Below are 27202 nucleotides of genomic sequence, written 5' to 3'. Positions count from 1 at the left end.
GTGTGTCTTTGTCGTCGCCATTCTTACGTCCCTTGTTTGAGATTTCGATTCAGCAATGGCCTGTATAGGAGGATGAAACACAACTGGGAGAGGATTTTTAATTGGGCAGATGCGCATTTGGAACGAGGTGGGAAGATCAAAATTTTTTACCTCGATTCAGACTCACTAAATAAGAACCGCTTGGCACAAATACGTGCTTAAATATGCCGAAGACATTACAATTTTTTAACACAAAGCTTAGCTGATGCCGTAAGTAATATGCAGACCCTAATATTTAACTTGAATTTTTTAATCGCCGTTGTTTTTACCATTTTCTAAAGTCACCTCGTTATTGCTTGACACATTTGGAAAACATCTAATAATATTCATTATTTGGATTGGTCTGGTTAGTTGGAGCTGCTTTACAACGCGTGTATCGCTTTGTTTTGGCCTTTACAACTATATGAAATCAATGGTTCTTAACCGGATTAAAACTGCCATCATTTCATTACGCGCATCAATGATTCATGGCGGTACTGTAATGTTCACGAAAATCAGACTTCAGAAAAAATTCATTTCTGATTTTTGTTAAATTTTTGCCGCAAAATCCACTTCAAAGGCATATTTTTTCATACCTATTGATAGAAATATTAACGAAGGGAACTTTTTGACAAAATTTATTCTTAAACAAAAACATTTCATTAACGATAAAATCTTAAAAGTTGGCATTAAAAGTGCACTTGAAACACTATTGATGCGCCTTCACATAAAAGAAATAAACAACAACCGAAAAACAATACAAATTTTGTAAAGTTGGACGCGCAATATCCCTTAAAAGCTGGAGAATCCATACATAAAGTCCTGATCGATAAGCTGTCTATATGTGAACAGTTGTTGTGTTTAAGTTATTCTGCAATTATTAACCTGAGACAATTTTTCGCCACCGTCGTTGCCTACGAATTCCTTGTAGTCCATGACTTTCCAATTCTGTGAAGCAGAACCGGGGAAGAGTGTCGAGTGAGTGGAGAGAAGGAGGTCGCTGACGAGAATAGATGCAATCACTGGATCGATAAGCTGTTGAGGACTCTTGAAGTTCCCTGTTGTTGTTGCTAATGCCGTCGCTGATGGCGGTGGTGATGGCAATAAGGGCTGCGGTAGGGAGGGGAAGACTACATTTCCCGGACACCTTTGTAGATGAACCACAGCTACGTGCGAAGCAAATATGGTCTGGTTGCTGAACCACATGCCACAAATGTTGCACACCACAATAATTTGCATATGAAAATTCTCAAAGTGGTTCTGTTAATAAAGAAAAAAGGAAATCATTAATAGATCGGATGAGTGGGGGGATGTGTAAACGACATATTCCCTTTATGTAACTCATTCAAGGTGAACAGATTTGCACTAAGGCACCTAGATAAATCTAGGTGTAAATACATTACTCGAGGATATTCTTTTCATTACATACATTATTAAACTAGCTGTTTCTTATCCCCTCCTCTTCTAATCGCATTTTTGCAGCAAAAATGTTTTCCTTAAAAATCAGTGATATACTTTCATTTGCATTCATATGTTTACCTGTTAACTACCTATCGTAAGGGAAGAATGGTGAAAATGGTCTTGGTAGCTAAGATGAAATTCCGGTGAAAATAGGAAACAAATTCTGCACCAGTAAAATCGATAGCAGTAAAAATAAACATAGCTTGCATCCGTATCAACGTTTATCAGCCTTAGGATATGCTTTCTATTTGAGTAAAATGAGCGGCAAAGCCCCTACTGCAAGAAATAACTGATGTACAAAAGTGCAGTGATACATTAAGCAGATCATTCTTGACATCAAGGAGAAAAGAATGAGTGGTTGAGGTGTTACTTCGATAATTCCAATAACTCAAAATCCTCTTTTAATTTCTTGTATTCTAATATTTTTAGCAAAAATTAATCAGGTTATCGTAAAAATCATTTTCCCCTCCCTTTATTTAACTTTTGGAAGTCCATCTGGCGTATTACAGTCATATAGTTGCAATTTTTACTGGATATCTGCTTGGGAAATTTCGAATTTTATGCTTAGCATGCATAAGTGATTTTGACTGGTAGGCATGAATTTCAATTACATATACTATAAAACGCTTTAGCTTAACATTTAGGCTCAGCCCAAAGGCCTCAAATAATCTAAAGACTCCATTTTCCTGTACGCAACAAGGGGAAGCGGATACACCCTAGGTATCTTTTGATTTTATGTTGTCTCTTTCCGTCAACTTTTTAAAATATCCGTGATTGATGTGTTTATGATAAACAAATTATCACTGCAGATTTCTTCAGCGTCAGAAAACCGCGCGACTAACGTTCCTTCCGCTTGGTTCATTTTCGAATAATCTAGAAACATTCGCCGTCCACGCTCTAGTTGACTTCCTGTCTGGCCAGCATTGCTTCCGGGTGTACTTTACATGCGTTAGTACTCCCTTTTGCCCTAAGGTCATTCAAAGAGAAAAATATGCTGGAGCTGTGGACTCTGTTTACCTCAATATCTCAGGAGTATACGTGCTGTACTACATGTAGGATATTGGGTTGTGGTAGTACAGACCTCTACTTTGAAGTTCTTGTCTACTTAGGTCCTCCAACGTACATTAGCCGATCACATTCGTTCTCACATATTAGCAGTTCATAACATTTATTAAATAATGATTCATACGAATCAACCTGTGTACCACCGCAAGTTTTTGTTGTTCTGAACTTAACCAGTAGTTCAGCAAGAGAAGCTAGAAAAGCTCACCACCGCCGCTTGGATGCCAGAAATCCGTTGGAATGCCGGACATGCCGGACAGTGAAAGCTAACCTGTCCCTCCTCTTCCACGGAACCAGTTGCAGCTGGTTGTTCATCACTACGTGTTGTGGCTATAGAAGAAACTCGTTTCGAATCGCGGTGTCGCTTTCGACCACTTCGGAGGAGTTTTAAACGACGACTACTTTTGAGAAGAGAGGATCTTGCCAATAAAAGGCAGGAACGATCACACGATGCTAATGGTGATTTCCTCCACCGATGCGTTGTCATGTGGTCTAAAAAGTGGTCAAGGGTGAGCTGCTCTTCGCTGCAGACCGGGCAGATGTAGATACTAGCCGAAGGTGGTGTCTGCATACTGGGTGGAAGAGACTTTCGTTGAAGAGTCAGATCGATGGGAAGGACGTCTTCGTCTATCATGACCTTCTCGCTGCTGGCATTTCGAGATGAATCTGCCAAAATTTTGACAATGAATTATAACTAGGACTGTTTTGCGCCTAAGTCAATTTAAATGAGGCTAGTCATAAAAATGACTTCAACATAGGTTTCAATGAATTGTGACAACATATCACAATTCATATAGGCAATGTTATTTTTTGTACTAAAATTAAGTCATACATGATCTAAAAATCAGCATTGAATTATCGGAATGTATAGCATCAGAAAAATAGTTAATAGATATTTAAATTTGTAATTAGAACACAAGCTAACCGGTAAGTTTAGTAAATTGCAGTCAAAGGAAAACATGAGTATCAGCGTAGGCTGTGTGAGAAATTTGCGCCTTAACCACCAACGATAGGACCGCTCTTCCTAATCTTAAGACCAGAAAATCAGAGTTTTCTATCTCGCTCTCAAGCAGTATCACGATTTCCCCAGAGATGGTGAGAGAGGAAGGAGAGAGGAAGAAACAAGCCTTTATGAGGGAACGGAAAGATGCTGAAATTGTGCTTCCCTTAAAGATCTGTTCTTTACTCAGATTCCCATTTACACTTAGCCGGAACTAGAGAAGAGAGGCAAGGTGTGCAGTCTATGGTGTGAACCAAAACCACAGCACCAACGACAAGTACTAACGCCACTACGTCTAATACTGCTGCTTTGATCCCTAGGGAAATCTTCACTCACGCTAACGCATCTCCACTCCAACTTTCTCGCTATCCCAGGGGAGCACCCATGTTCACCTTCGCGAGTTGTCTTTTCCCTCTCCTCCCTTTCCCTTCATCCCCCCACCACTACCACCACCTCCTTACCGTCCCCATGAGAATTTAGGTGTTTCCAAAGGGCTTCGCTCCACCGCTCGATAATCCAAAACCACCATACTTTCTCGATTTTCTTTCACTTCCAGTTGGATCTTACAATACATTAGAAAGCACTCTTAAACCCCTATTATCCTGCATTTCTTTCAGCCAAACTCAGATGCATCGATTGCATACGCGTCACTAACAAACACCATTACAAACTGTCTGCACTAATAATAACAATAAACAGGAATTTTCCGTTAATCTGCGTGAACTCTGATAAATAGAGTTATTTACATAAGATAGTAATAAACCGATATTCATACATTTTTACACTACTGATATATTTCCCCAAAATTTAACATTAAACAAACGATTTTCATCCACTTAATGCTTCGAAGTTTCATGATTTATAAATTAGCATTCTAGCAAATTGCCTTTGTCTGGATCTGTGCATCCTACGTTTAATAAACTGCCAAACATTTATGAGTGATGTGTAGTAAGAGCAAACAATGGGTTTACCTCATTAAGCAAACATAATTTTGTTTAACATAAAGCATTTTACAGTAAATTTCTGTTGGAATTTGTAAAAGTGCTCATAGTTGTAACATTTTACTAAAAGTTCCACTGAGTGACAGGCAGAGGTTGACAATATCAATGGTTTCAAAGTGTTTTCATTTTACTGATCGTCATGATTACTTTTAAGTGCAATCCAAAACTATCCGAGGTAATTTGCGCAGATTAAAAAGTAATTTTAGTCTGAAGAATAAATGTCACACACATCATTAACAATAGTTTTCAGAAGGCTGGGGTTTGCTAATATGCATCTCGAAGACGGAAGTTTCGGTGTTAGTAACGTATTCACAGAAATTTGTCACTGAAGACTCATCCTCTAATCATATTACCATCTGCGAGGAATTTGTGAAAGTAATTAAATAATAGAATAAAGGGATTTTGCATGAAATCTCTGAGGGGTGCTCTCATGGGGAACAAGTATGGTATGGTTTCATGTGAAGCTTTAGTAAACAACACTCTCTCATGGAATGTAAGGCATTGCTTTACAAACAATAAGCATGTAGACCTTCATTTATCGGGAGTAGGGCCTAAAAATAAGCAGACCAGTTTTTATAACATAGTACATAATAAAGCATTAAAGTGCCACTATTTTTAATCAATCTCTATTGATTAAACGAACGAACTTAGGAAAGTCTTGCCAACGATTGTGTCCCATTGGGAAAATTACAATGAAAAGCGCAACATCTAACAAAGCTTTTAAGTTATCCTTGGTAAATGATGCTTATCTGTGGCGTGAGTTCCAGGCTTCAAATCTTTTCCTGTGAACAAGCAGTTGACAGTAAAAAAGCAAAAATAGGAAAAAAATTTACACGAGTCAAAATAGTGAGAATTTTGCCCTTTAGATTAATCATTGCTTAACTTTATGTGTTTCAAAGTGTGATAACTTCTGCAGACTTTCCACAATGGTTATACACTTTGAACCAATGGATTAAAGAGATATCGTGTATATAAACAACAAATCAATTGATTTTACTCAGCAAAAAAAGCTATTAATTTACTAGCATCTCTTCTTGGACATGACTAAAAATGGAGATCAGAAGCAGGAAAATTGTCACCTGTGAAGAAAAAGTGCTGCTGCTGATTTAAAATTCTATGTTCAGTCGTTTGTTGCTAGAGCAACTGGTACTAGGACGAGTTGCAGTTAATCCCTCAATGATACCCATTGTCACATTTTTAAAAACCTTTACACAATTTCCAAATTTTGTTCAAACAACCTTCAATGATACCATCAAAGTAAGGATCATTACAAAATACCATAAAACTATGCAGATTTTGCAAACTATTTAATGAAATCAACGCATTATGAAAAACAGTGTCCAAAAGATAAATTTAAAGGAATAAATCCACTGAGAAAAAAAGCAATCAATATAGTTGTGACAGCAGGCGCAAGCTGTTCAGAATTAAATGCCTACCACTTTTGCTGGCACATACATACCACTAGATTTATCTGAAACGTTTTATTTACTCTAAATTTTTGAATCCTATAAGCCAGTACATATTATCCAATATTACAGGCAAATCCTATGTAAAACGTAATCGCCTGCTGCTTCTGCTTGGAAAAATATAGTCAATTAAAGTTTCCACTCAAATGATTATTATTTACATTAATATTTACCCAATTATACAAAGCAGGTGTACTGCGGTTGGATTTGCATTCGGACTTCTAAAATATATTTCATACAATCCTATGATCATATCTGACACACCAGAACCGATGCTGAATTCATGATCGAAATTTGTGCTGTGCTTTTTACTTAGAATGATCGCGAATTTTGCGAACAAGTGTGGTTAAATCTTAAATTAACTTATGGAAAAATCTAATATATCATGTAAAAATAATTCGCGTGGGACGAAATTTGCTATTTTCTTTGCAAATGGTAGCATGAAAGTAGTCAACTACATAAATCCGCAAGTTTCATAGGTGAATTATCATCTAACGATAATATTGTCTCACTTATCAACATTTGTTTGGCTGCTGGTAGTTGAATATCCTCAAGTGGTTCAGCTGGAATTTCGCGTATTTCCAGCACAGACCACAAGCCATCGTTCAAAGCCCAGTGCAAAAAAACTGCATTTCAAGTTTTCGAAGTTGCAAAATTCTACAGCATTAAAACTATCTTGTTGCTAAACAAATTGCTTCGTTTGAGAATCCAATTTAACTGAAAAGTCGAAACGATTCATAGGATATTTTAGAAAGAACCCTGATTATAATCGGTGAGGCAACCACAGATGACTTACATTGGGTAGAGTCGGATAAAACCGCTCGTTGGGGCACTCTTCTCTCAACCGAGGCCATGGAAGGCAATCTATGATGACTGTATGCTCGAGTGAGTAGCCTTCAGTGTTTACACATCCCCCAGCATGGGCTTCCGCGCGCATGTATGCGGGAATGTGGTTGGACAGGCATCAGGTGATGCAACAGCCAATGATGACGTGCCTAGAGCAAAATTTTCGAGTGATCAGAACGCTGAGTTCGCATCTTCGGTTTTATTAAAATATGCTATTTTCGTCATAATGTAGCTAAAATTCGATTAAACAAATAAACTTCGAAGAGTGAGTTGCACGACCACTTAAAATTTGCATTATGAAGGAACGAATGGCAGTCAAATAACAAAAATTAAATAATTTTTGACCTTCATTTTTCTTAAAGGGTTAAGATGATTTCCGTAGGGTAGAAGTAGAACAACTTCAGAGGCTTTTCGAGGCTTCTCTTGTTAATCCCCGACTTCGACCAAATGGATTGAAAAGCTGCTTGGTAGAAAGCGCAGCGTATTATGTAAGGAAGTACTGATTTGCAGAAAAGGGAATAAAGTTTGCAAGAAACTGAGCTTGAGGGAAAGACAGCACCAATGAAATCATGGGATTTTTCAGGCTGGTAGAATTGTAATCTAGAAGAATAGCAAAATAGGGATGCATAAAATTTTACAGCTTGCTCGCATTGACGAAATACTAAAGTACTTTTAAAATAGTGTAGGATTCCTAATTAGTCCAAATTAAAGGCTAACTTGTATTCCTCTGCACTAATCAACATCCTTTTATTGAATCTGTTCAGCGCAGTGCTCATTCATGCAAATTCTTGAAGTTCTTCCAATGTAATAAGCAAGTTAGTTAAGCTCATAGGTGGGGATACCTAAATAGCCAACTGCTGTATAGATATTTAATTTTGGAGATTCCTGATCAAAATGAGGTTTTTCGTACCCACAAAAGTTAAATTAATGATCATCTCATAATCTGCTCTCTCGTTCAATCTCTACAGTAGGTGTAAACCGACTCGATTCATGTGCGGCTAATTGATAAGAATACCAAAATTAGATTGTGTCAGGGTAAGGGAAGTCGATTTGTAATATGGGAATTAGCCGAGCGTTGCGGCCTCGAGCGAATCAGCTCGGCACAAACCTCTTTTAGGGCTTGACGACCATCAATTTCCCAGAGGGTTTGCCTGAACCGATACCCATGGGACGGGTCGGGTACTCCCTCGTTGATTATACGCCGGCGTAGGTGGCGCAAGGAACCAGCTGAACATCACTGCAACTCCTAGGGGTGTGTGCGGGTCAGGCAAGGGGAGAAATGGGGTAAAAGCTAGGGGATACGCAAACGGACGGAAGATCACTCGTCTTTCTCGTACCCCAGAGAATTCGGTCTTAAAATTAAGCACAATTTACCTCACGTACCCACTCCGCACGATCTCAGAGCCGCTCTGTCTGCAAATGGTTGGAAATAAAGTGACTACTGAAATGATACTCTAGAGTGCTCTGTCCATTTGTAAATTACAAAGGCAAATCTTTAAGTGTTGCTCAACGGCTTGTATGCAGGATGTCGTAACGAAGGTTGCGTAAAAAGGTACAGCTACGAAGTAAGAGCTAATGAAATGGGCCATAACTACATTTTACGAGGGAGTTAGACAACCTTGGTAACTCTAACATTGGAAATATAAGCAGAATTGGTGAATTCTTAGAGGAAATTTAAGTGACTAAATCACTTATTTTGTTAGGTACTTAAAGCAAAAATCAACTAAAAGTCGTTATAACAATTTAAAGGGTGACATGTTTTGATGATTGAAAAACAACTCTATGGGCTTAAGGAAGTTAAGAGCTATTAGAATTAACATGGTGGAATAAAACAGATATTCAGTAATAGAACTACTAGATAGACAGCAAAACGATAAGGAGTGGTTAGCACTTAGTGTAAATGCACTAATGAATTTGAGATGTTTGCCCTAAGTGGCAAAATCCTAGTCATAAAAGGAAAAAGAGTTGCATATATGAAGTAGTACATACCAATTCCACCTATTTTTTCATGCGTGATTTTATTTGCAAATTATAGTTACTAAAACAGTTTAAGCAGCTTTACATTTCCTTTTGTCATTGCTACAAAGTTGAAGACTCGTAAACAATATGGGATGTTCCACTTTATAATTCACTCCAACACGCTCAGAGTACCAGTTGCAAATGCAACATACCAGTACGTAACTTACTATCACAACTCAAAATGCAGAATAACCTCACTCGGGTACGATAAAATGGTTAGTTTTGTAAGGTAGTGTAACACGCTTAGCAGAAATTGTTTCCAGTTAAAATTTCTGTGGTTTCCGAAACTAGTTATGGCGCTGCAGCGTTGCCATGTTTATTGTACGTGCTTAGGATGGGGGACCATGAGTTCCAGAGATTGCAATTCTGCTAGGGACGCTGCCATCCGGCCGTGACCATAGTTCTCCTCTTTTATGTGGTAATAACTGGCCTATTTCCATACCCTTAGGGCCTACTACGACTTCAGTGAGGACTCGTGATGCTGCATTGGTGGCAGCAGTAACAGGAAGCGATTGATGTTGAGTACAATTCTAATTTTTTTAGTCGGTCACCGTATGAGCGTTACAGGCGAAAGGTATTTACTGTGATGATCCGAAGCTCAGAAGCCTCACTACAGAAGGGTCAAAAATCTCACTTATGATCAATCAACACTTCTTTTGTCAGATCTAACAATCATCGTGTGGGGCAAAATTTCAACAAATTGCAAATTGTCTCAAAAAAAGGGCTGGCTCTACATCATTTTTCAAAATGGTTTTTTTTTAGGATCTGTAGCCACCGACAGCTAAATGTTCGTTGTAAACAACACCCAGCATTTAGGATCATCACCGAGTAAATTTTCTCCCAATAGAATTCGCTCAGCTGGCTAGGCGTTACTTAAAAACCTAGACGGCCAGATGTACAGTGCGTACTACGGCGAATAACATTCTCCCTCCGTTGCGAATTCAATACTCCATCTTTGACCCTGTCTACTTAGTTGCAATCCACTTTAAAATTAGTTACAGCCACGGGGCGTGACGAGCTATGTTCGAACTGATGTGCAGTGGTGTCACACATTATGAAACCGTATGGTTAAGTAGGCGGACACTTCAAAATCCACGGATTTTAATTCTACTCGCAGCCTGTCTCAACAGGAGTGCTGCAAAGGCCATCTAGCTGAATATACAGCCAAACAAAATATAAATTTAAAATAAAATTTTTGATTTAAAAATTATCTGTGCGTCAGCAATAAACTGTTCAGTTTATAGAATAAGCTCACACAAAATATGTCCTGGTATTTACAAATTTGGATCTCAAGGCCACCATCATAGATGCCGGAAATTTATTTGGGTGTGTATGGTACGATTTCTCCGTGCATATTTGTTTTTATTTCTTTCTTAGATAGGAGATCTGAAAAATGTGGGGTTTTTACCACTAAAATAAACGTTTACGTGTTACCGCTTTGTGTCCTGTCATACGTGTGACGATTTGGATCGTTTAATTACTTCTTGCTAGTCTATCTACGTCGTGTACGTATTTCGTAGCATTTAAAATAATTTAAATTGTGCTTTTAAATGACACTCACCATGTAATATTATTAGGATGGTACGAATTTAGCAGATACTAAGTTTACCACAACTTACTAGCACCATATTTATCCAATGCGCTTTTGTTTGTTCATCCCCGCTTGATCATGTTTGTTTATTCGAACTTCAACTGTTACCAAACTTTTTTATCTAGATATTAGCATGATTGCTTCAAAGTCATCTTGTGGTATCGCGACATCTTTCATTCGTTCCAACTTGTTGCGCCTTCGTTGCTTCGATCCGTCTTACTCAACCAATTCTTCGTTAAACATGCAAGTGTACACCAATCCTGTCTCGAACCTTGTTGTGGGTGTTAAATTATTTTCTCTTACATCGAGTGGCCTCGTTCTTGCTGCTCAACCTTTCCTCTTTTCAAAGTTTGCTACCATGGCAAGTTTCGCACCGTTTCTCATTTCTAGTCTCTCATTTGCTGCCCTTACCCCTGCCATTCTTCACGTATTAACTCGTTCCTGTGTTTTCAAAATCAACTACAATTCTCAAACAGGCCGATTCACGGCTTACACGAAGACCATTTTCCTTCGGCCCAAAAAGGTTGAATTCAGTCTGGAAGAGGTCTCCTATTCTGTCGCCAGTCTGTGCTTTGCCAATATGACTGTAAATAAGAAGACTACCCTCCTAGTACTTGAATCTGGTTTCAGTGACCCTGAAATGAAGAACCAACTTTTTGGTCTTGACAGACCCATCAAGTTCCAATAAACTGTTTTACGAACTCTTGCCATTTTCTACTTGTGTTTCTGAAAGCAGTTATCAGATTAAACGTATGCTTTGTTTACCTTCTAGAGCACATGGTTCTGCTTGCATACACTTTGGTACTCTCTCGCTCCTTATCAACGGCCGGTGTTAGTGTTTATTTGAAGGCGAAAGCACGAGCTTCGGGATATACGGTTTGCAAATTTTCTTGATCTTTATATGAGCCACTGCTTTAGCTGCGTCCCTTTGTCGATATGAAACAGGTTGTAGTGCACGCGGGTAAGGGGGGTGATGGTTGTATTGCCTTTGATCGTTACTTCTGCAACCCTTACAGCGGTCCGAGTGGTGGAGATGGTGGAAACGGAGGTCATGTGATATTTCAAGGTTGCTACTTATTAAAAGCTTAGTAGAAAGTATATTCGATAGCTGCGCTATAAACATTTCCCTTTTCATCTTTGCAGCTGACCCAGAAGTGGTCGACTTCTCCAACGTGAATTCGGTACTTAGGGCTGCTAATGGAAGCAAAGGGTTGGGGGGCAATCGTCATGGTTCCAATGGCAAAAATCTCGTTGTTAAAGTTAGTTGGATTCCCGTTGTCGTCCGAGGTACCTGCATATCAGATATGTCAAATGTCACCAACAGACGATTTTTCCAATCCAGCATTCATTGGAACTGTTTTTAATCCAGACTTAAACCTGCCGCATTTATAAGACAAGATTTCTTCCCGCTTTTTGTTCATGCTTTGAGTTTTAACGCATTTGTCTGTTAGTCTAAGATATGTCATTTATTATTTCTGAATCCGTTCAAATTAGCGAGTTACTATAAAATTTAACACTGTAATTTCTTTTCTTGAGTCACTTTTCGTGGTGCGTTTTTTGCCATGCTCTCTTAAACGACACTGCTAAACTATATGAAAGTGCGAGTGCTATTAATATTTGTCATCCTGTCTGGAATTGAGTTGCATCGTCAACATAAATGTGATTTGTGGCTTCGGATTTTCTAAAAAAACGCACAGAAACATGAAGTTACTTTGACTACTGAATTGAGGAGGGACATTTTCGACATTATGGCTGTTCTCAGATTTTGAGTTTGAAAATTTCTTAATTAACTACTCTGCACGTCCTCTCCTCAAAATATGAACATAGAGGAAATTTTTGCATTTGTTAAGATAATGTACGCTGTAGAATCAGTTTATCAGTGTGCAAAGGTGCGTTTGTTGGAAATGTGAATAGTAAATTCATAATACGTTTGTTGATGGTCAGAACAGTTTGATTTCCTCCATTCCGAGCTTTGTGGATACCGTTGGGCTATAGTGGAAATGGGTACAGCTCCACTTGCGAAAGCTAGAATACGACATTGATAGGTAGAGAGGTTTGAATGGATTCTGTCTGGATCGAATTGGTGATCGCTTCTTGCTGTCGCACTTTTGTTGCATATGGTTTAAATTTTGTTTAGTTTTCATGGTGTTTTAGTGGGTTATTATTTGTTGGCCACTTAAAATGTAATTGAAGGCCGGAGTACGTATCAGACATAATGGCGGTAAAATACCTGGCTGTCATTGGTAATTTCGGCTCAATAGTTTGTTCTTTCTACTTTCCAAACTCTGCTTAAACCTTCCGATTTGGCCATGTCTACTGACCTAATACATCAATACCTCATACCTGTACTACTGCATGAAAATTTGATTGGCTCCAATTTGTAGATTTAATTCAATTTTCTGAACCAATTAAACTTCTTTGGATTCATTTTATGATTTTTAAACAAGTAAGTTGTTCTAGATTTGTAGTGTTCTGCCCAATTGTGGTATTGGATGCTTAGCTGTTGATTTGGATACTGAAAAATAAATTCACTTTTTATTTGTGTGCTTTTTACGTTTTCCTCTCTCGACCAGATGGGTATGAACCGATCACATATTCTCGAATCGAAAAGTCTTTTAAGCCTAGAAGCTTTCTGTGCTTCAATCAGGTGTGATTTTTTCCTTCTTTAGTACAAAAATTTATTTTTTTATGTCTTCTAAAGAGCGGGAATTGTATATCTGGATTGCCGTTAAAACCAATCAAACTTTCCTCCTCGCAGTAAATAGACTTGATGTTAAGGGTTAGATTTTATTGCTGTGACCTCAGGTGAGCAGTTTTCTTCTAAAATGCACCGTTCACTTCTTTAAGGCGAAATTTGGAATTCACTTCTGACAGCCTCTGAAAACTATAGTGAATGAAATTATACCTGTATTTTCTGAAGTTTAGTTACTGTTATGACCTCTATTAATCATATTGCAAAATAAACGTCAAAATTACGCTTGCATTAAATGTTTTCGTTCTTTTTAAAATTGGGAATACTTTCTTGTCAATATTTAAGGTGGGGTAAAATCGGTACTGCTAAGAGAAGTTAGTCTCTTCCTGCATCGTTGCTTTTTGGAATATTGGAATACCGTTTGGACAATCTTGAGGCCACGTAATTTGCAAAATACTATTCAGGCCTTATTGATGACTAGATTAAGTGGACTTTTATCGATAAACACTGAAAAAGTAAATTGATGATGTACAAATTATCAATACATGTCCGAAACCAAGTGAAATTTACCAAATTCGCCTGATAAACTAAATGTAAGAAATTCATCCCCTTAGGTAGCCGTGACTTGAATTTGTAATGCAAGGAAACCTAGTAAGTCATCCTTAAACCGTGGGCTTTGGTCGAATATACCCAAATTCTTACTTTCTTAGGTGCCTTTAGACACGCAGGTCCATTTGTTAGCCTCGAAGGAAGACTCAACCATATCTGCCCACCGTACCGATACTTCGAGTCTTCTGTGGACCCTCGTTGCACCCTCTGAGACTCTGATTGCCGCTCGTGGTGGTGCAGGTGGTCGTGGCAACGCATTTCTTGCTTCCGCCAACCAAAGTAGGAGTGTAGAGGTCCTGCCACGAATTGGCGAGGCTGCCCTGCGGTTTGCTGAGCGCGGTGCTATGGGCCAGTCACGACGGTTGCTGCTACGACTCACCAATTTCACTGACGTAGGGTTGGTGGGTGGTCCTAACTCGGGCAAGTCGACCCTCCTGCGCCGTCTGACTCGAGCTCGACCTCGAGTCGCGCCACATCCCTTCACCACCCTCCAACCACACGTCGGCACTCTCAAAATCCTTCATCGAAATAATGACAAAGGCGGCAACGACAGTGTCAAACTGTTGAGTGCGTTTCTCGTGCTGAACCTTGTTAAGTGACTACCCTGGTTACTAAATGTGGGAAATGATATGGAGCCAAAATCATCTCTGAAAATTCAATGAGGCATACTCATCTGGCGACAAGCACACTGCTGGTGTACTGCTAGATCCGGAGACCACAAGTGTCAAAAACAAAACGAGCTATTTGAATGAAGTTCCCTGAATATGAGCCCTATGCGACCATCGCTGGATAAAAGGGCATTTATGCATGTATGGAACTGTATATTTCGCCACACAGGTGTAATTTAGGGACCACAGACGTGTTACCATTTTTGGGCTCTTCATGAACGTACCTGTAAAATAAGCACATTGACCTTCACAATACACGGCAGTCTACTAAGAAGCTGTTTTGTTGGATTTGGCTCAAAACCGATATAAGGAGGCTGAGTTAGGTACCTGTCAGTCGTTATATTCTAAATTTATACAGAACAATTTCTAGCAGTTCGAGTACAACGTGTATTTTGACACAATTTAGTAGAAAGAGCAAGAAATTCGAGGATAACATCATAAACAGGGCACAATGCTGACACCAAAAGCTTATGACTGGCATGACTAAGAGAAAAGCTGTAGTGCCAAATTCTTTTACTGGTGATGAAATTCAGGTCCGGGTTGTACCACCCAAACGGATCCCAAATGAAATGATATTGGCTAATGGGGGCTGTCGGATAAAGAGCTGAATTGGAATTGGGGACATTGAATGAAATAGGTGTTCATTTGACATTTTTACCATGCGGTGACGCAGTTCCAACTGTGAGTGGATAATAGGAATGCTAAAACATGGTTCATCGCGTCATTTTCACTTTTGCAGTAATATCATTCTAGAATCTTGGTGGGAATGGAACTGTAGTGTCCTATTTTTTATGCAAGATTAATTAAATTAACTTTAAATTAAAATCTCTAAAATGAAATGGGGTTGTGCAAGACGTTTCGTCATTTTTAGTGAACTTGGGCAGCTAATAACTATAAAATTTGAGGTGTTATTACTGATCTACTTCATGTTTGTTATGACTGCTTTTTATTAGAAATTTCGAGGAACCTAATTGTATACTCAAAAGTTCTTAGCAAGACGTATTGAGTTCTAGTTTATTCCGCACATTTCCAACATCCTCGATATTTTTTAGTTTATTCTTAAAGGGCTCATATGATACCTTGTATGCGTTCCACCTGTACTACACCTTGACAGCTTATTTCTCCTCATTAGGATGTACCAAACTGATGACTTAATTAAAGACTCAAACCGTCCATCACTTACTCAGTATTTCCTTCTTTCCTTACAATCATATTTTTTATTTCCAGTTGCAGATTTGCCCGGTCTTATTGAGGGCGCAGCAGAACGCAACGCGGGTTTAGGTGCTCAGTTTCTCAGTCTCATCGAGGGCTGTCGCGTTCTTGTCTATCTAGTCGATGTTGGTACTTTTCTAACTAACGGTTCAAGAGCCTTCTCATTAGCTGAGATCACGGCTCACTTTGCTTGCCAACTGGAAGTGCTCTACCATGAGTTGAAGCTATTTAATCCTCGTCTTGTGAATGATACTGGGAGAACTTCTCTCGTCATTGGCACAAAAATCGATCTCGTCGTTCCGCCTTCATCGGGACAAGAGACTCTCCACAAACTCTCCACCTGTCTATCCGATGCTGCTACACAGGCGGGTTTGCTGTCTCCAAAAGTGCTGCTTATCTCGGCACGGCGAGGTGACAATGTTGAGCAGTTGGTAGAGATACTTGGAAATATGGGATTTGATGATAAATAGAAGCGCTCATAGGGATTCCGTGGTTTCTGGGTTTCATTAGGTTTAAAAACTATCCGATTAATTTAAGTATTTAAGGGTCGGCAAGTAATGATCACTAGATGTTTTGCTTTTTTTCTGGGATTTTGTGGGCTTGATTATAAATAGTGGAATGCCAGTTAAGCATGTGATGGGTTAAGTTTAGCGTAGATCTGTCCTTTCACATAAGTTTGTAAAATATGTTAGTACCATCGCAGTTCAACTTTCGAGTAAACGGCATATCATTTTGGGAAAAAGAAGCTTAATTTTTACCTGCTGCTGTAGATTACCGAGTTTACATATTTATCATATACTCGGAAACACGTTAGTTGTGAAAATGTTTTTAAAACTTATGGAGCAGATTCCTGGCACCTAATTTTCCGAGTTTGCCGAAATCCAGCCTTTACTGACCGAGTGAAGTGCTGCACAAGCAGATGATTTAAGGCCGACACTAATCTTTTTATTGGAACAACGTGAATTTCGATAGTCAAGGGAGAGGTTTGGAATGGTTAGGGGGCCAGCGAAATTACTATTATATGTAGGAGCTGGCAAGTATTTTACGTTCTTTGGTGTTTGATTTTGTTTGTTGATTCTTTTCACTTGTAGCAGTACTAAGATGGAAAGCATCTTACAAGTTTCTTAAGAGTCCCTCGGAGAAAGTATCAGATTTGACCTCTTGGCCATTGGCTGAAAGTAAGGCTTTGATCGGCCATACATGACCACATGCAATAAGTTTAAGTGAAAAGAATGGTTACTTATGCTTTGTTGAAGTATTGAGCTTAGAGGTTAGGTATTTAGCTTAATAACTCAATTATTTGATTTCTTTTGTATAGAAAACGATTTTGACGAAAGTCTTACTTATGGTTTATGCATAATCATTTTTTAATAATTTTGCAGTTATGCGGTAACGGCTTCATAGTGCTGAAATGCCTTGAGAACAACGTAAAGTGATGAGTGGGCAGCAACCACATGAGGTTTGTATAAATAATTAACTCAGAATAATTGGGCTTATCGAAATTTGACAAAAACTTAGGTGGATCAATGGATCCATTTAACCAATGCGTCCTCAGCTATTGTAGAATACAAGTGCTCCAAAAGTATAAGCTTCGAATGGAAGGAGGTCATAGCAGAAGAGTGCTTATTGATATGTGTTTCCCTATTATTGATCCGGAGTGGAGATAGGCATCTACTAAGCAAAGTTGGAAAAAAAATTGCAAAAAAGTTACGGTGGATATAGATATTTAATACGATGAAGAACTTCCGCAGAGTGGAGAATCGTATTCGTCTTAAACCATAGGAGACAAAATTTGCCCTATTGATTTTTTTTTTGGACGACCTTGCATTTACTGCATTGGGAATCTATCATTTATTGTTACATAAAAGCAGCAGAGTCGACATTCGCATTTTTGGGTCGATCAGCTAATTCTGCTTTCGCCCTATTTGACCTCTGGTTTTAATTGGAGCCGCAAATTTTTCGGTTTTCGAACAAAATTCGGGGATTTGCGCTTCAAAAAATAATATTGTGCTGGGTATTTCCTTCCGACTAGAATATACGATTTTTAACCAAGTCCTGAAGAGATTACACATTTGTGTACTACTTTATGACTTTGAAAAGCATTGTCTTAGGTGGTTTGCATAAATATGATTGGATTGAGGTGTTCTTGCGAAACCCAATTCACCTTCAGGTACAATTTCTGCGACTATATGTAGTTTCTTCAAAATTTTAAACTCCTATGAAGGTTGCAATGGGATATTTACAATAAATTGCGAGGAAAAACCAGACTTCAAAAAATACTCACCCAGGGCTGCTCTTGGAGTGAAGATGGGGTCGAAATAACAGGAGGCTCTGCTCATCTCGTTACGGCTCCTGTTCCTCATTTTGACGATGCAAGCTTCGACAAGTAATCATAGTCCAAAAAACAACACACCGGAAATAAAATATTTAGTTAGAATCAAGGACTGGGTTTGACAGGCGTTTGGGGTCGTTTGGCCCTCATAAAGGCCTTTTGGTTAGAGCCGTCCTCTATTATCGCCTAATCAACACTAAAATTTTCTAGTTTCTACATTAACTTTGGGTTTTTGGCACAAAGTTGATTTTACAAACCTTATCAAGTTTAGGATCTAGTTTGATAGGGGGGAATGTCGATAAAATGGAGTGCACTAGTTTAAACAAATACTGTTGTAAGTCCGTATTAGCTACCGGGAGTGTTTTTACAATGGTAGAATTATTTCCTAACACCGCTAAGGCTCAAATGAAACGCTTTTTACGTTAATAATTTTAGACTCAAAACTCCCTATTTTTAGAACATTTGCCTTCAAAATCAACAGAATCATAATTTACATGTTCTTGAAGCTTATCTTTGATTAATTTCTAATAATTCTAATAAGTTATCATTCTCTTTAACAACCCCACGAAAATCCCTCTTAGAGACTACTCCCACCTTGATGCAAGAGCTACACTTTGTAGAGTTGGTAGCGGTTGGCTAAACTTGCATCCCCATTAATAATGCTGTCACTTCAGTACGTGGGGAGGCGCCACCATTACACTTTGGGCAAGAGATAGTGAGCAATTAGCCTTGTTATGTCTAGTCTTACATGCATAATAAATTTTATCTAAAAAACTTGCATTTCAGTTTCAATAAAAGTTTAGTGAAAAAATTGTACCAAAAAACGACTGTAAAAGAGGGGAAAAGTTCTGCGAAATAAATCGTAGAATTTACTAGAAGAATGTTAGACTAAGTCGCTGTTTAATTTTGCATTCGAAATTTATGAAACCCTTTGTATTTAAAATTTAAATTCGAATCAAAATTGCTAAAATCTCGCTTGAACACACCTGGGTAATTCATGTTTGTGTGGTAATCAGGGGAAATATGCGCGTATTTCTCATTATTAGAAAATTACTTTGGAGCTTTGACCAAAATTAAAAAGAAATGAAACACCTGACAGTGAATTTACAAAACTCTCGCCTTGACTTGATACATTGACCGTGAAGCTAAATCGTGCCCAAACCCATGAAGAAATCGGAACCTTAAACAAAACAAGATTTTATAACTGCCTAGAGAAATGTTTGAAAGGCAAAAAATAGCTGAACTCTCTGCTTCAGTTGTGTTTAATTGTGTAACACTTTAACCTATTAAATTTAAGTGTAAACAGTTCAAGCTTGCCCCCAAATCCTTCATAAATGTTGCATTGAATTTTGCCATTTTTACAGAAAATCTGAATTTTTTGCAACAGTTGGCGGATCCTTCACGGATTGTAGATGAATATGAGATACTCTCGTGAAATATTATTCTAGATTTGTGTTCTCTATCAGTCGAAATAAATGCAGTCTACTAAGCATTAAGAAGTGCAGGTGGGAACCGGGCAGCAAAGTTGGGCTCATGTTGTAATTGACACGTTACGATGATAAGCCACTTATATTCTTTAAAGAGGTTAAATTATCCATATATATGTAGTTATAAATAATAGCTTTCTTTTAAGTATTCTTTCAGTGTCAATGGTGGAAGCAATAACACTAACCACTGCCAAGTTAAAGAATTTCTTTTTCGGATGATTTTCACTTTAACGTGCCAGACATTCACCACAATTACACGGAGTTAATAATTCAGTTGGCGTTATCTCCTACCGCTGCAGTCGTACTTGACCAATAGCGAGGTCAGAAAACATTGTGGTTGGCCGCTCTACAGGCATATAAACAATAAGGTGAGAGGCGAGGAAGTCAGACAGGTTTCTTGCTTACTATGGAGGACAGCATGCGTACATGCAAGCCAACACTGCTCTTCATGGCTTTCGTCTGTGCCATCGCATTCGTGGCTATGCCTGCTAGATCAGCCAGTGTCTATGTAAATATCCCCGTTTAGCCCATTTTTCTTTTAACTGAGATATTTCCCAGTTCAGAGAAGGATTATTTTCTATTTCCTTATGTGATAAAATGTTTGCATTTAGTTTTGGTTCACTTTCCTTACTAGGTTTCTGACTATTTTATGTTGTATCTTAGGAGGGCAGAAACATAGATGAGGTGTCTAATAAAAGGTTTTAAAAATGCCACTCAGGTAAAATAAAGCTACTGAGAGGCTTTCTCATTATTTTCAACAGGAAGGCACCGAACAAATTTTTGAGAATGATGAGATGATGGAGATCCCTTACAGGCTGATGAAAAAGTGGACGGATTTCAAAAAGCGTTCAATCCCAAGGCGAACTCTTATACCTCATTTTGAGTAATCAAATTACAATGTAATGCATCGAACAGCAAAAGGTTTTCATTCACTTGACGTACTTGGCATCACCTATTCATCAGTAAATAACTTCTGTCTGCCAATGTTTGCATCTTATGGGACATATATCCTGGACCACTCTATTTGCATTTCAAATAATTTACGGGTGAGCGGTGCATCGGCAAGCAATATGTAGTCAACTCAAGCCCAAGTGACATAGTGCAAAGGATTAGACCTAGTGTTGACTGCTGCATTTACATTAGTTTATCTAGGCTTACAATGATTATAAATGGTTGTGAAACCTATTTTACCTATAAGTGGAGAATTTGCAGAGTGGATCGAACGGAACTAAGTAGTCTGTTTGTAATATACAATGTTCCAATCAACGAATGTACAATTTGCCTAAAATTTAAGCGATCTTAACGATTTCACAATGATTTTCACATAATATACTGAGGAATTCAATTTCCATTAAAGGTGGTAATTTGTCGAAAACCGGGAAATGATCAAAGAAGCAACATTTTGAAAGTAATTGTCATTGCTTCAAGCGGACCAAAAACAGTAATAGTACCTTTAAGCCGGTTATTATAAACTCCAATGTACTGTTGTGAGCAATGTATACATAAATCACACTAGTTTCTACTTTCGTCATTTAAAAGCCGAATCCGCCTTAAACCAAAATACTTAGTCGTTAACTGTGCTTTGTTTGCTTTAACAAGTCCGTTCTCAAACCCGAAGAAATTTTCACTCTGAGAAAAACCGGCTGATGGAACTTCGTGATGCGCGAACATCAAGTAGCAATAGGATCTAAGTACTACGCAGACGATTCAAATTTAAATTGTGCTATTATTTTGGTTAAAGTTATACCCACATCAATTTGTCATCTAGTGCGTGCGCGCTGAAAATCGTATATAGGCTTCAGATGAATAACAATCGGGCTTTAGAAAATCCCTCAAAATTGTTTCCTGCTAAATGATTTTAAGTCTGCTTAACCTATAAATAACTATGGGTCCAGAACCACTAAAAAGTGTTGTATGAGGCCATTAATTTCTACCACGCTGTAAAAAGACCATTTAGAACATTCCCCTTTTCTAAGGTAATTCACGAGTTCTTTTTATTAGGTTAAAATATAGCATCAAGAGTGAGCACCTCTTGAAGACTAATGCTGAACTAGTTTATTCAGATCAACTTAACCGTTATTTTTACCAAAGACGTACTTATTAGAAACTCCCTACTGAGTTGTTAGATTGTAGATAGTAAAGGTTCATAGTTCTTTAGAAATTTCCACGCTGAAAAATAAGTCATTTTAAAACCAAGACCCAAAGCAGAAATGAGAACTACATTCGCACGAATCAGTGAATGACTTTTTTGAATAAAGCAGTTTTCGCGAAGACGTAAAAGGTCATGCTAATGGGGTGATTTCAGGTAAAGCATGAAAAGGAAACCGGGTAGCGAACCGGTCTCTTTGACGTGAACTCTTGCCTCAAGAAGGAAGACCAAAAAGTGCCAATTATGTGTAAAAGTTACCAAAGGAGACGAGTTTAGTGCTGCTTCTCAGATATGCTGAAAATGTCTATTAAAAAGCAGTGGTAGCGAAAGTAAAAGAAGCGTGCATGGCAAGTAATTACGCAGGTAAGTGAAAAGAGTTTCCACGTTGTTGCATTCGGACTATTGCAACCGAATTCGGTCGGGATCATCAGTGTGTTAGTTGGGATATAGCTAATATTTCAGATGTATTTAAGGTACCCAAATAATCCAGTGATGATTATTTCAAACTGAATCTAAATCAAATTTTCCCAAAGACGCAAATTTTCATCACTGAAAACGGAGTACGATTTTATGCTCATCTTCTAAAACTTAGTCCACCACTTTTTTCGAAGAATTCCTTTTCCTGTGGACGAACACCCATAAAATATTCCAAATAAAGAAAGGTCAAAACGGAAAAAGATGTGAACTTGTATATTGAATAACGAGGGTTCAGAGCCTAACTATCCTTGAACCATGCCCATTGCTATTTTTTATTTTATGTTCATTTCGAAAAACAAGGACCAAAGAATACTAAGATGTTTTACCATAGTGTCTAAATGCCGTATACAATACGTTGATAATTCATTCTAGCCGCTGATTTTCTTGAGCAAAATCTTTTTAAAATTCTGCCAACTTACGTTATTATTAAGTTTTAAATATCTGTAGAATTCACTGGTAAGTTCGTATATCATTAGTTAAACTTCTTTAACCCAAAAATTCAGGATGGATTAAAAGAATTTCCGCTAATGCTAACTATAGAAAAAGGTGTTACTGCTTAGCCATTTGGAGGTACATAGCAAAGAACACTGCAAAGGACACTGGGAGTTTCGACAAATCATATCCAGCCCGTGGAAATCGCAGGCTCAAATTAGAAATAGGTTTTCCCAATAAAAGTTGATACACTAATGAAATTACAAGAGTGAAAAGAGACCAAACTTTGAAAAGTTTATCTCAGTAAAGCCTTGCAAACAAAAATGTTGGTGGGTTAGACATCTAGTAGCTGGATTTCAGAACCCAAATTTGCATTTTTTGGTTATTAAGGTTAGCTAAGTTACGAATTGAGCAAGTATATGTCGGCCTTTCGAGAAAAGGGATTTAACAGTTCATAAAAATCAACCTACTCTTTTAACGGGAATGTGGCATAATTTGGATTACAGTTACTAGCAAAACTTTTCCTTTAACTCCTATCAGATTGGAGAAGTTTGAATGTAATCCTACTTTACACACCTTTCTTAAAAAAATTAAACAGGCAAACAGTGCATGTACATGAAAGTCAGTTTCCCAACAATCATGTACATTATGTTTGCATGTTTGCACCTAGATCGGTATTTAAAAAAAAAAACAATTACCTTCTTCCCGCTCCCCACCCCTTAAGTTGGTGTAAGCATGCTGGGTCATCAAGGTTTTGATGCCGATACAGGTAGATTACATCCACGTCAAGTGACCACAACTGGAATAGCACAGCAGCTATGTGGGATAAAATGACAGTTCCGGTTGGTAACAACAGCATTGAAAGGATTGAAAACATTGCAAGTGATTTCGTTTAACGTTTAAAAGGGATAGATACAAACGAATTGCAAAAATCGTTTTAATAACCAAAAAACAATCCACAAAAGATGCTCAGAGCGGTTGTAACCTAAAAAACACTCATTTTCGACTGTTTTAAGTAAAAATAATAAATTCACAATTGGTAGCATACACAAACCCGTTTGGTCTCAGATTTAAATGGCAATGTTCCAAGTAGAACAAAGTGGGGTCACCCTCTTTAAAAAGCCTTAAGGAAATAACTATTTCCCACTGAGCCACTCAGGCAAGTCCCAGCGTTTGCTAACCTCAAATTAAAGTATACCCTAATTTACCAAAAAAATGAAGCTTAACAAATCCTTCTACAGAGGGACATCGAGTAAACGAGTGCCCTTACTAAAATACTTACGACAAAGCACAAAGCACACAAGCCATTGTAAACACTTGAAGAGCGCAAGTACAAAATTTGGTATCCCAGCTTTTCGGCAGCCTTCCAGGCTTCCAGAACGCAATATATACAGCTACTTCATATCACAATGCCTCAAGAAGGCTGAGGAGAAGTCTCAAGAAGCGTCAGTTCCCATAGTTTTGCAGTAGTTTATTACTTGTTTAACTCTTGGTTTTGGGTACGCGGAGCTTAGGCCTCCGGTTTTTCCATCCAGTAGTTGACATGGTCTCCAGGACATGCTAGTAGCTCCTTCAGCCCTTTTTTGTTCCCTGTTCTAGAATTAAGGCTATTTTCGTTTTCACAGAAGGCTTGGAGCACTACAGGCATTGCTCTGTTCGTTGAACCAATAGTATTTAATAAGGCTTCAGCATAAAAAATCTCAAACCAAAACCAACAGACAAAATAGCATTGGATCTATTTTCAATTCTGCCTGTTCTCTTGCTTTAAATGGTATACCGACTCGCTGTTACTAGTCGGTTTGTACTAATGGTTACTCTATTTTTCGGATTATATCCCACTATATTACTTTAAATAGTTGGTGGCATTAACATCAAACAATTGCCTTATTTTTAGGCAAAAAATTTTGCTTTTGAATTTGGGATGATTTTGCTAAAGCTTTACAGCTTGCTGTGGTCTGATTTTAATCATTTAACCAAGCAAATTTGTTTTAGTGAGCTGTCCGGGTAGTCCTTTACTGTTTTTCGCCATTTTTCGTTGGGTATGAGTAAGCGAGCTTATCTGTGCATCACCGATGGGAGTGGTACGCGTAGCCATTGTAAGTGATGGCTTTTAGAGTCAAAAACTAACGATCCGAGCGCATGGGCCATCGTTAGGCCTCGAAAGCGTCGTAGCCGCTGGTCCAACGCAAATGATGACAAAACGTACGTACCTGGGATGCCTACACAATTGCCTCCAAACCTGACTCCAGCTCAAGAGAAAATGTATATCTGTAAGTAGAACTTTATCCACATTCTTCCTTCAAGTGCAACTTCAAATAGAAGATATTACAAGACGCCTAAAGACTGGTGATTTGGGCATTCCGGCAAATCCTGAGGATAGGTACGTTGTTAGTTCCGTTTGCTTTTAGTATATAATCTTTTATCGACAGCAATGCGTTAAACTAATTTGTCTTTTCACGTATAGGCGAGCGATAAGATATGGGACGTTAGCTTTTTTGGGTAAACTCTTATACTAATACCTAATCCTATTTTAGTAGAGCTCCATCTGTTAGATCAAAGCGCTGGTAGATTTCACACGAGATTGCATTTGCGTAAGGTATGGAATTTAACGCATTGCTTTTCAGGAATCCCATTTAGCACTTGCTCTATCCACTTTTTTATTTTAAGGTCCCCCTCACCTGAGCCGGTTTACAGCAGTGATGGGAAACGGTTAAACACCCGTGAATATAGAACCCGTAAAACAATGGAGGAGAATCGGCACAATTTTATTCAGCAAATGTTGGAGCTAAATCCCGATTACAAACCCCCAATAGACTACAGGTGCTTCCTCGTTTTGTGTTTCATTTCTAGAGCGCCACAAAACAAAATCACGGACAAGATATTCATACCGCAAGAAGATCACCCCCACATTAATTTCGTGGGATTGCTTATTGGACCGCGAGGGAATACGCTTAAAGCTTTAGAAAAGGAGGTAGCGTCCCGTTTATTATCATTAATTTAGATGAGGCGTTGTAGGCGCTCGTTTGCGTCCAATGAGCCTTATTAGTCGTTCTTGGTGTGTAGTTTGCTCTCTTAGTTGAGTAGTCTTAGAAACACTAATCAAGCATTCCTGGTTTCACAAAGGCTTTGATTATTGCTCGCCAAATGTCGACTTTTATAAGCTTATTCATTTTTGTTTACGCTATATTTGCAATTATCGTTTTGACGTAAAACTATTTCTCAACAAATTTGTGCGCAGACTGGAGCGAAGATTATTATTCGTGGTAAAGGTTCCGTCAAAGACGGGAAATTGATTCGCCGAGATGGAATGCCTATTCCCGGTGAAGATGAACCTCTTCATGCTTTCGTTTCTGCTGCTACTCCAGAGTCGTGCCAAAAGGCTGTGGAGAAGATTCAAAGCATCATCCGCCAGGGTATTGAGGTTCCTGAGGGTGAAAATGACCTGCGAAAGTCGCAGCTTCGTGAGCTGGCACTCCTCAACGGCACTCTGCGTGAACACGAGGGTTTAGCGCGTCTGAGGGCAATGGCGGAGGCGCAGAATATTGCTACGAATAAGATCCAGTGCTCCATGTGTGGTGGTAGGTCACTGTCTCTGACATTTGTGACTTGCTGCCTGGCATCTGTGAACGTCTGTGCTCTGTTGTGCGTTGTCAGGTTTCGGTCATCTTGCGTCAGACTGTAAACTACGCGATCCTTCGGTCACCATGGAACATATGGGCATCAATCCGATGGAAAGGGCTAAAATGGACAGTGAATATACTGCGCTTATGGCGGAGTTAGGCGTTGGTTATGGTGGTGGTGCCGCCACTTTGCCCCCAGGAGTTGGTAGGTCCTTATAAGTTTGTTTGGAACCACTTTGTTTTGTCTCAGTGTTCAAACAGGTAGGATCATCGCCACTGTTTATATCGTGTAGAATTTTCACGGGGATTAACTGCATCTTGACATGACGTCTACACCTGTGGTTGTTAATTTAGCTATACGAACATTGCATTCCTATTAAAAAAGCGGATATAATTTTAGCGCCCGGCATGCGATCCGCACGATCAGGCCCACCGAAGCAGCCTCCCCCACCGGGCGTAGCTCCCGCGCCAGAAGAGGAGGGAGAGGACAAAAGTAGTGGAACTCCTACTTCGACAGCTGCGTCGGTACTCCCGCCGCCTCCACAAATGCCATCTCATCCAGCCGCCTGGGGATACATGGGAGTCCCAAACCCCGGTGCTGCCTACCCTCCTGCCATGCCACCGACTGGGCCGCCCGCCACTTACGTGGCTGGTCACTACCCCCCACCCCCGCCGCCCCCACCACCTCCGGGGCATCGTGGATACCAAGGCTGGTACGGACCTGGCCCAACTGGGCCTTGGCCTCATCCCGGCGGTCCAGGTAAACTTTGGTGTTCGGGTCTACTTCCGAAATCTTGATACAGTTTTCGGGATCGTTATACTGCCTGGTAAGTCCTACGTGAACACGTAGATCAGAACGTGTACTCCTTCCTTAGGAATGCCGCCGCGCCATATGGGCTATAGTGGTGATGGGAATGGTGGTGACTACTGGGCTCAAACTGCAGGTTACGGCTACTGTCCCCCACCACCTCCTCCTCCTCCTCCTGCTCCTGGTCTCTAATTTGGCATGCCATCATTTCGATTGTGTATAGGGGACGTGCGAAAGTAAATCTGCGCTCTG

At 39.1% G+C, this 27202-nt stretch overlaps 2 protein-coding genes across 2 annotated transcripts in view; both read left to right on the top strand. All coding sequences in view use genetic code 11, as the record gives it.

Moving 5' to 3' along the window:
- Positions 1 to 6373: 6373 nt before the first annotated feature.
- On the top strand, positions 6374 to 17016 carry EGR_07844 (Transmembrane protein 70; the record flags this gene model as incomplete). Its single annotated transcript, XM_024497093.1, has 8 exons — positions 6374 to 6443; positions 10590 to 11093; positions 11134 to 11214; positions 12849 to 12910; positions 12965 to 13074; positions 13134 to 13243; positions 16737 to 16823; positions 16964 to 17016. 8 exons carry the CDS (start codon positions 6374 to 6376, stop codon positions 17014 to 17016), a joined length of 1077 nt encoding a protein of 358 aa, XP_024348504.1.
- Positions 17017 to 24737: 7721 nt separating this feature from the next.
- The window catches only part of EGR_07843 (Splicing factor), a gene marked incomplete at both ends in the record, with an annotated part of 3360 nt that continues 895 nt past the window's right edge, over positions 24738 to 27202 (top strand). Inside the window, 4 exons of the mRNA XM_024497092.1 lie at positions 24738 to 24792; positions 24827 to 24909; positions 25761 to 25953; positions 26177 to 26347. Of these exons, the coding sequence (XP_024348503.1) occupies positions 24738 to 24792; positions 24827 to 24909; positions 25761 to 25953; positions 26177 to 26347 (502 nt within the window). The remainder of the gene's footprint in view (positions 24793 to 24826; positions 24910 to 25760; positions 25954 to 26176; positions 26348 to 27202) is intronic.

This window comes from Echinococcus granulosus (genome assembly GCF_000524195.1).
Source record: "Echinococcus granulosus chromosome Unknown EG_S00088, whole genome shotgun sequence".
Classification (NCBI taxonomy): domain Eukaryota; kingdom Metazoa; phylum Platyhelminthes; class Cestoda; order Cyclophyllidea; family Taeniidae; genus Echinococcus; species Echinococcus granulosus.
The sequence above is the reverse complement of the archived record's forward strand: the minus strand, read 5'-3'. Positions and strand labels throughout refer to the sequence as shown.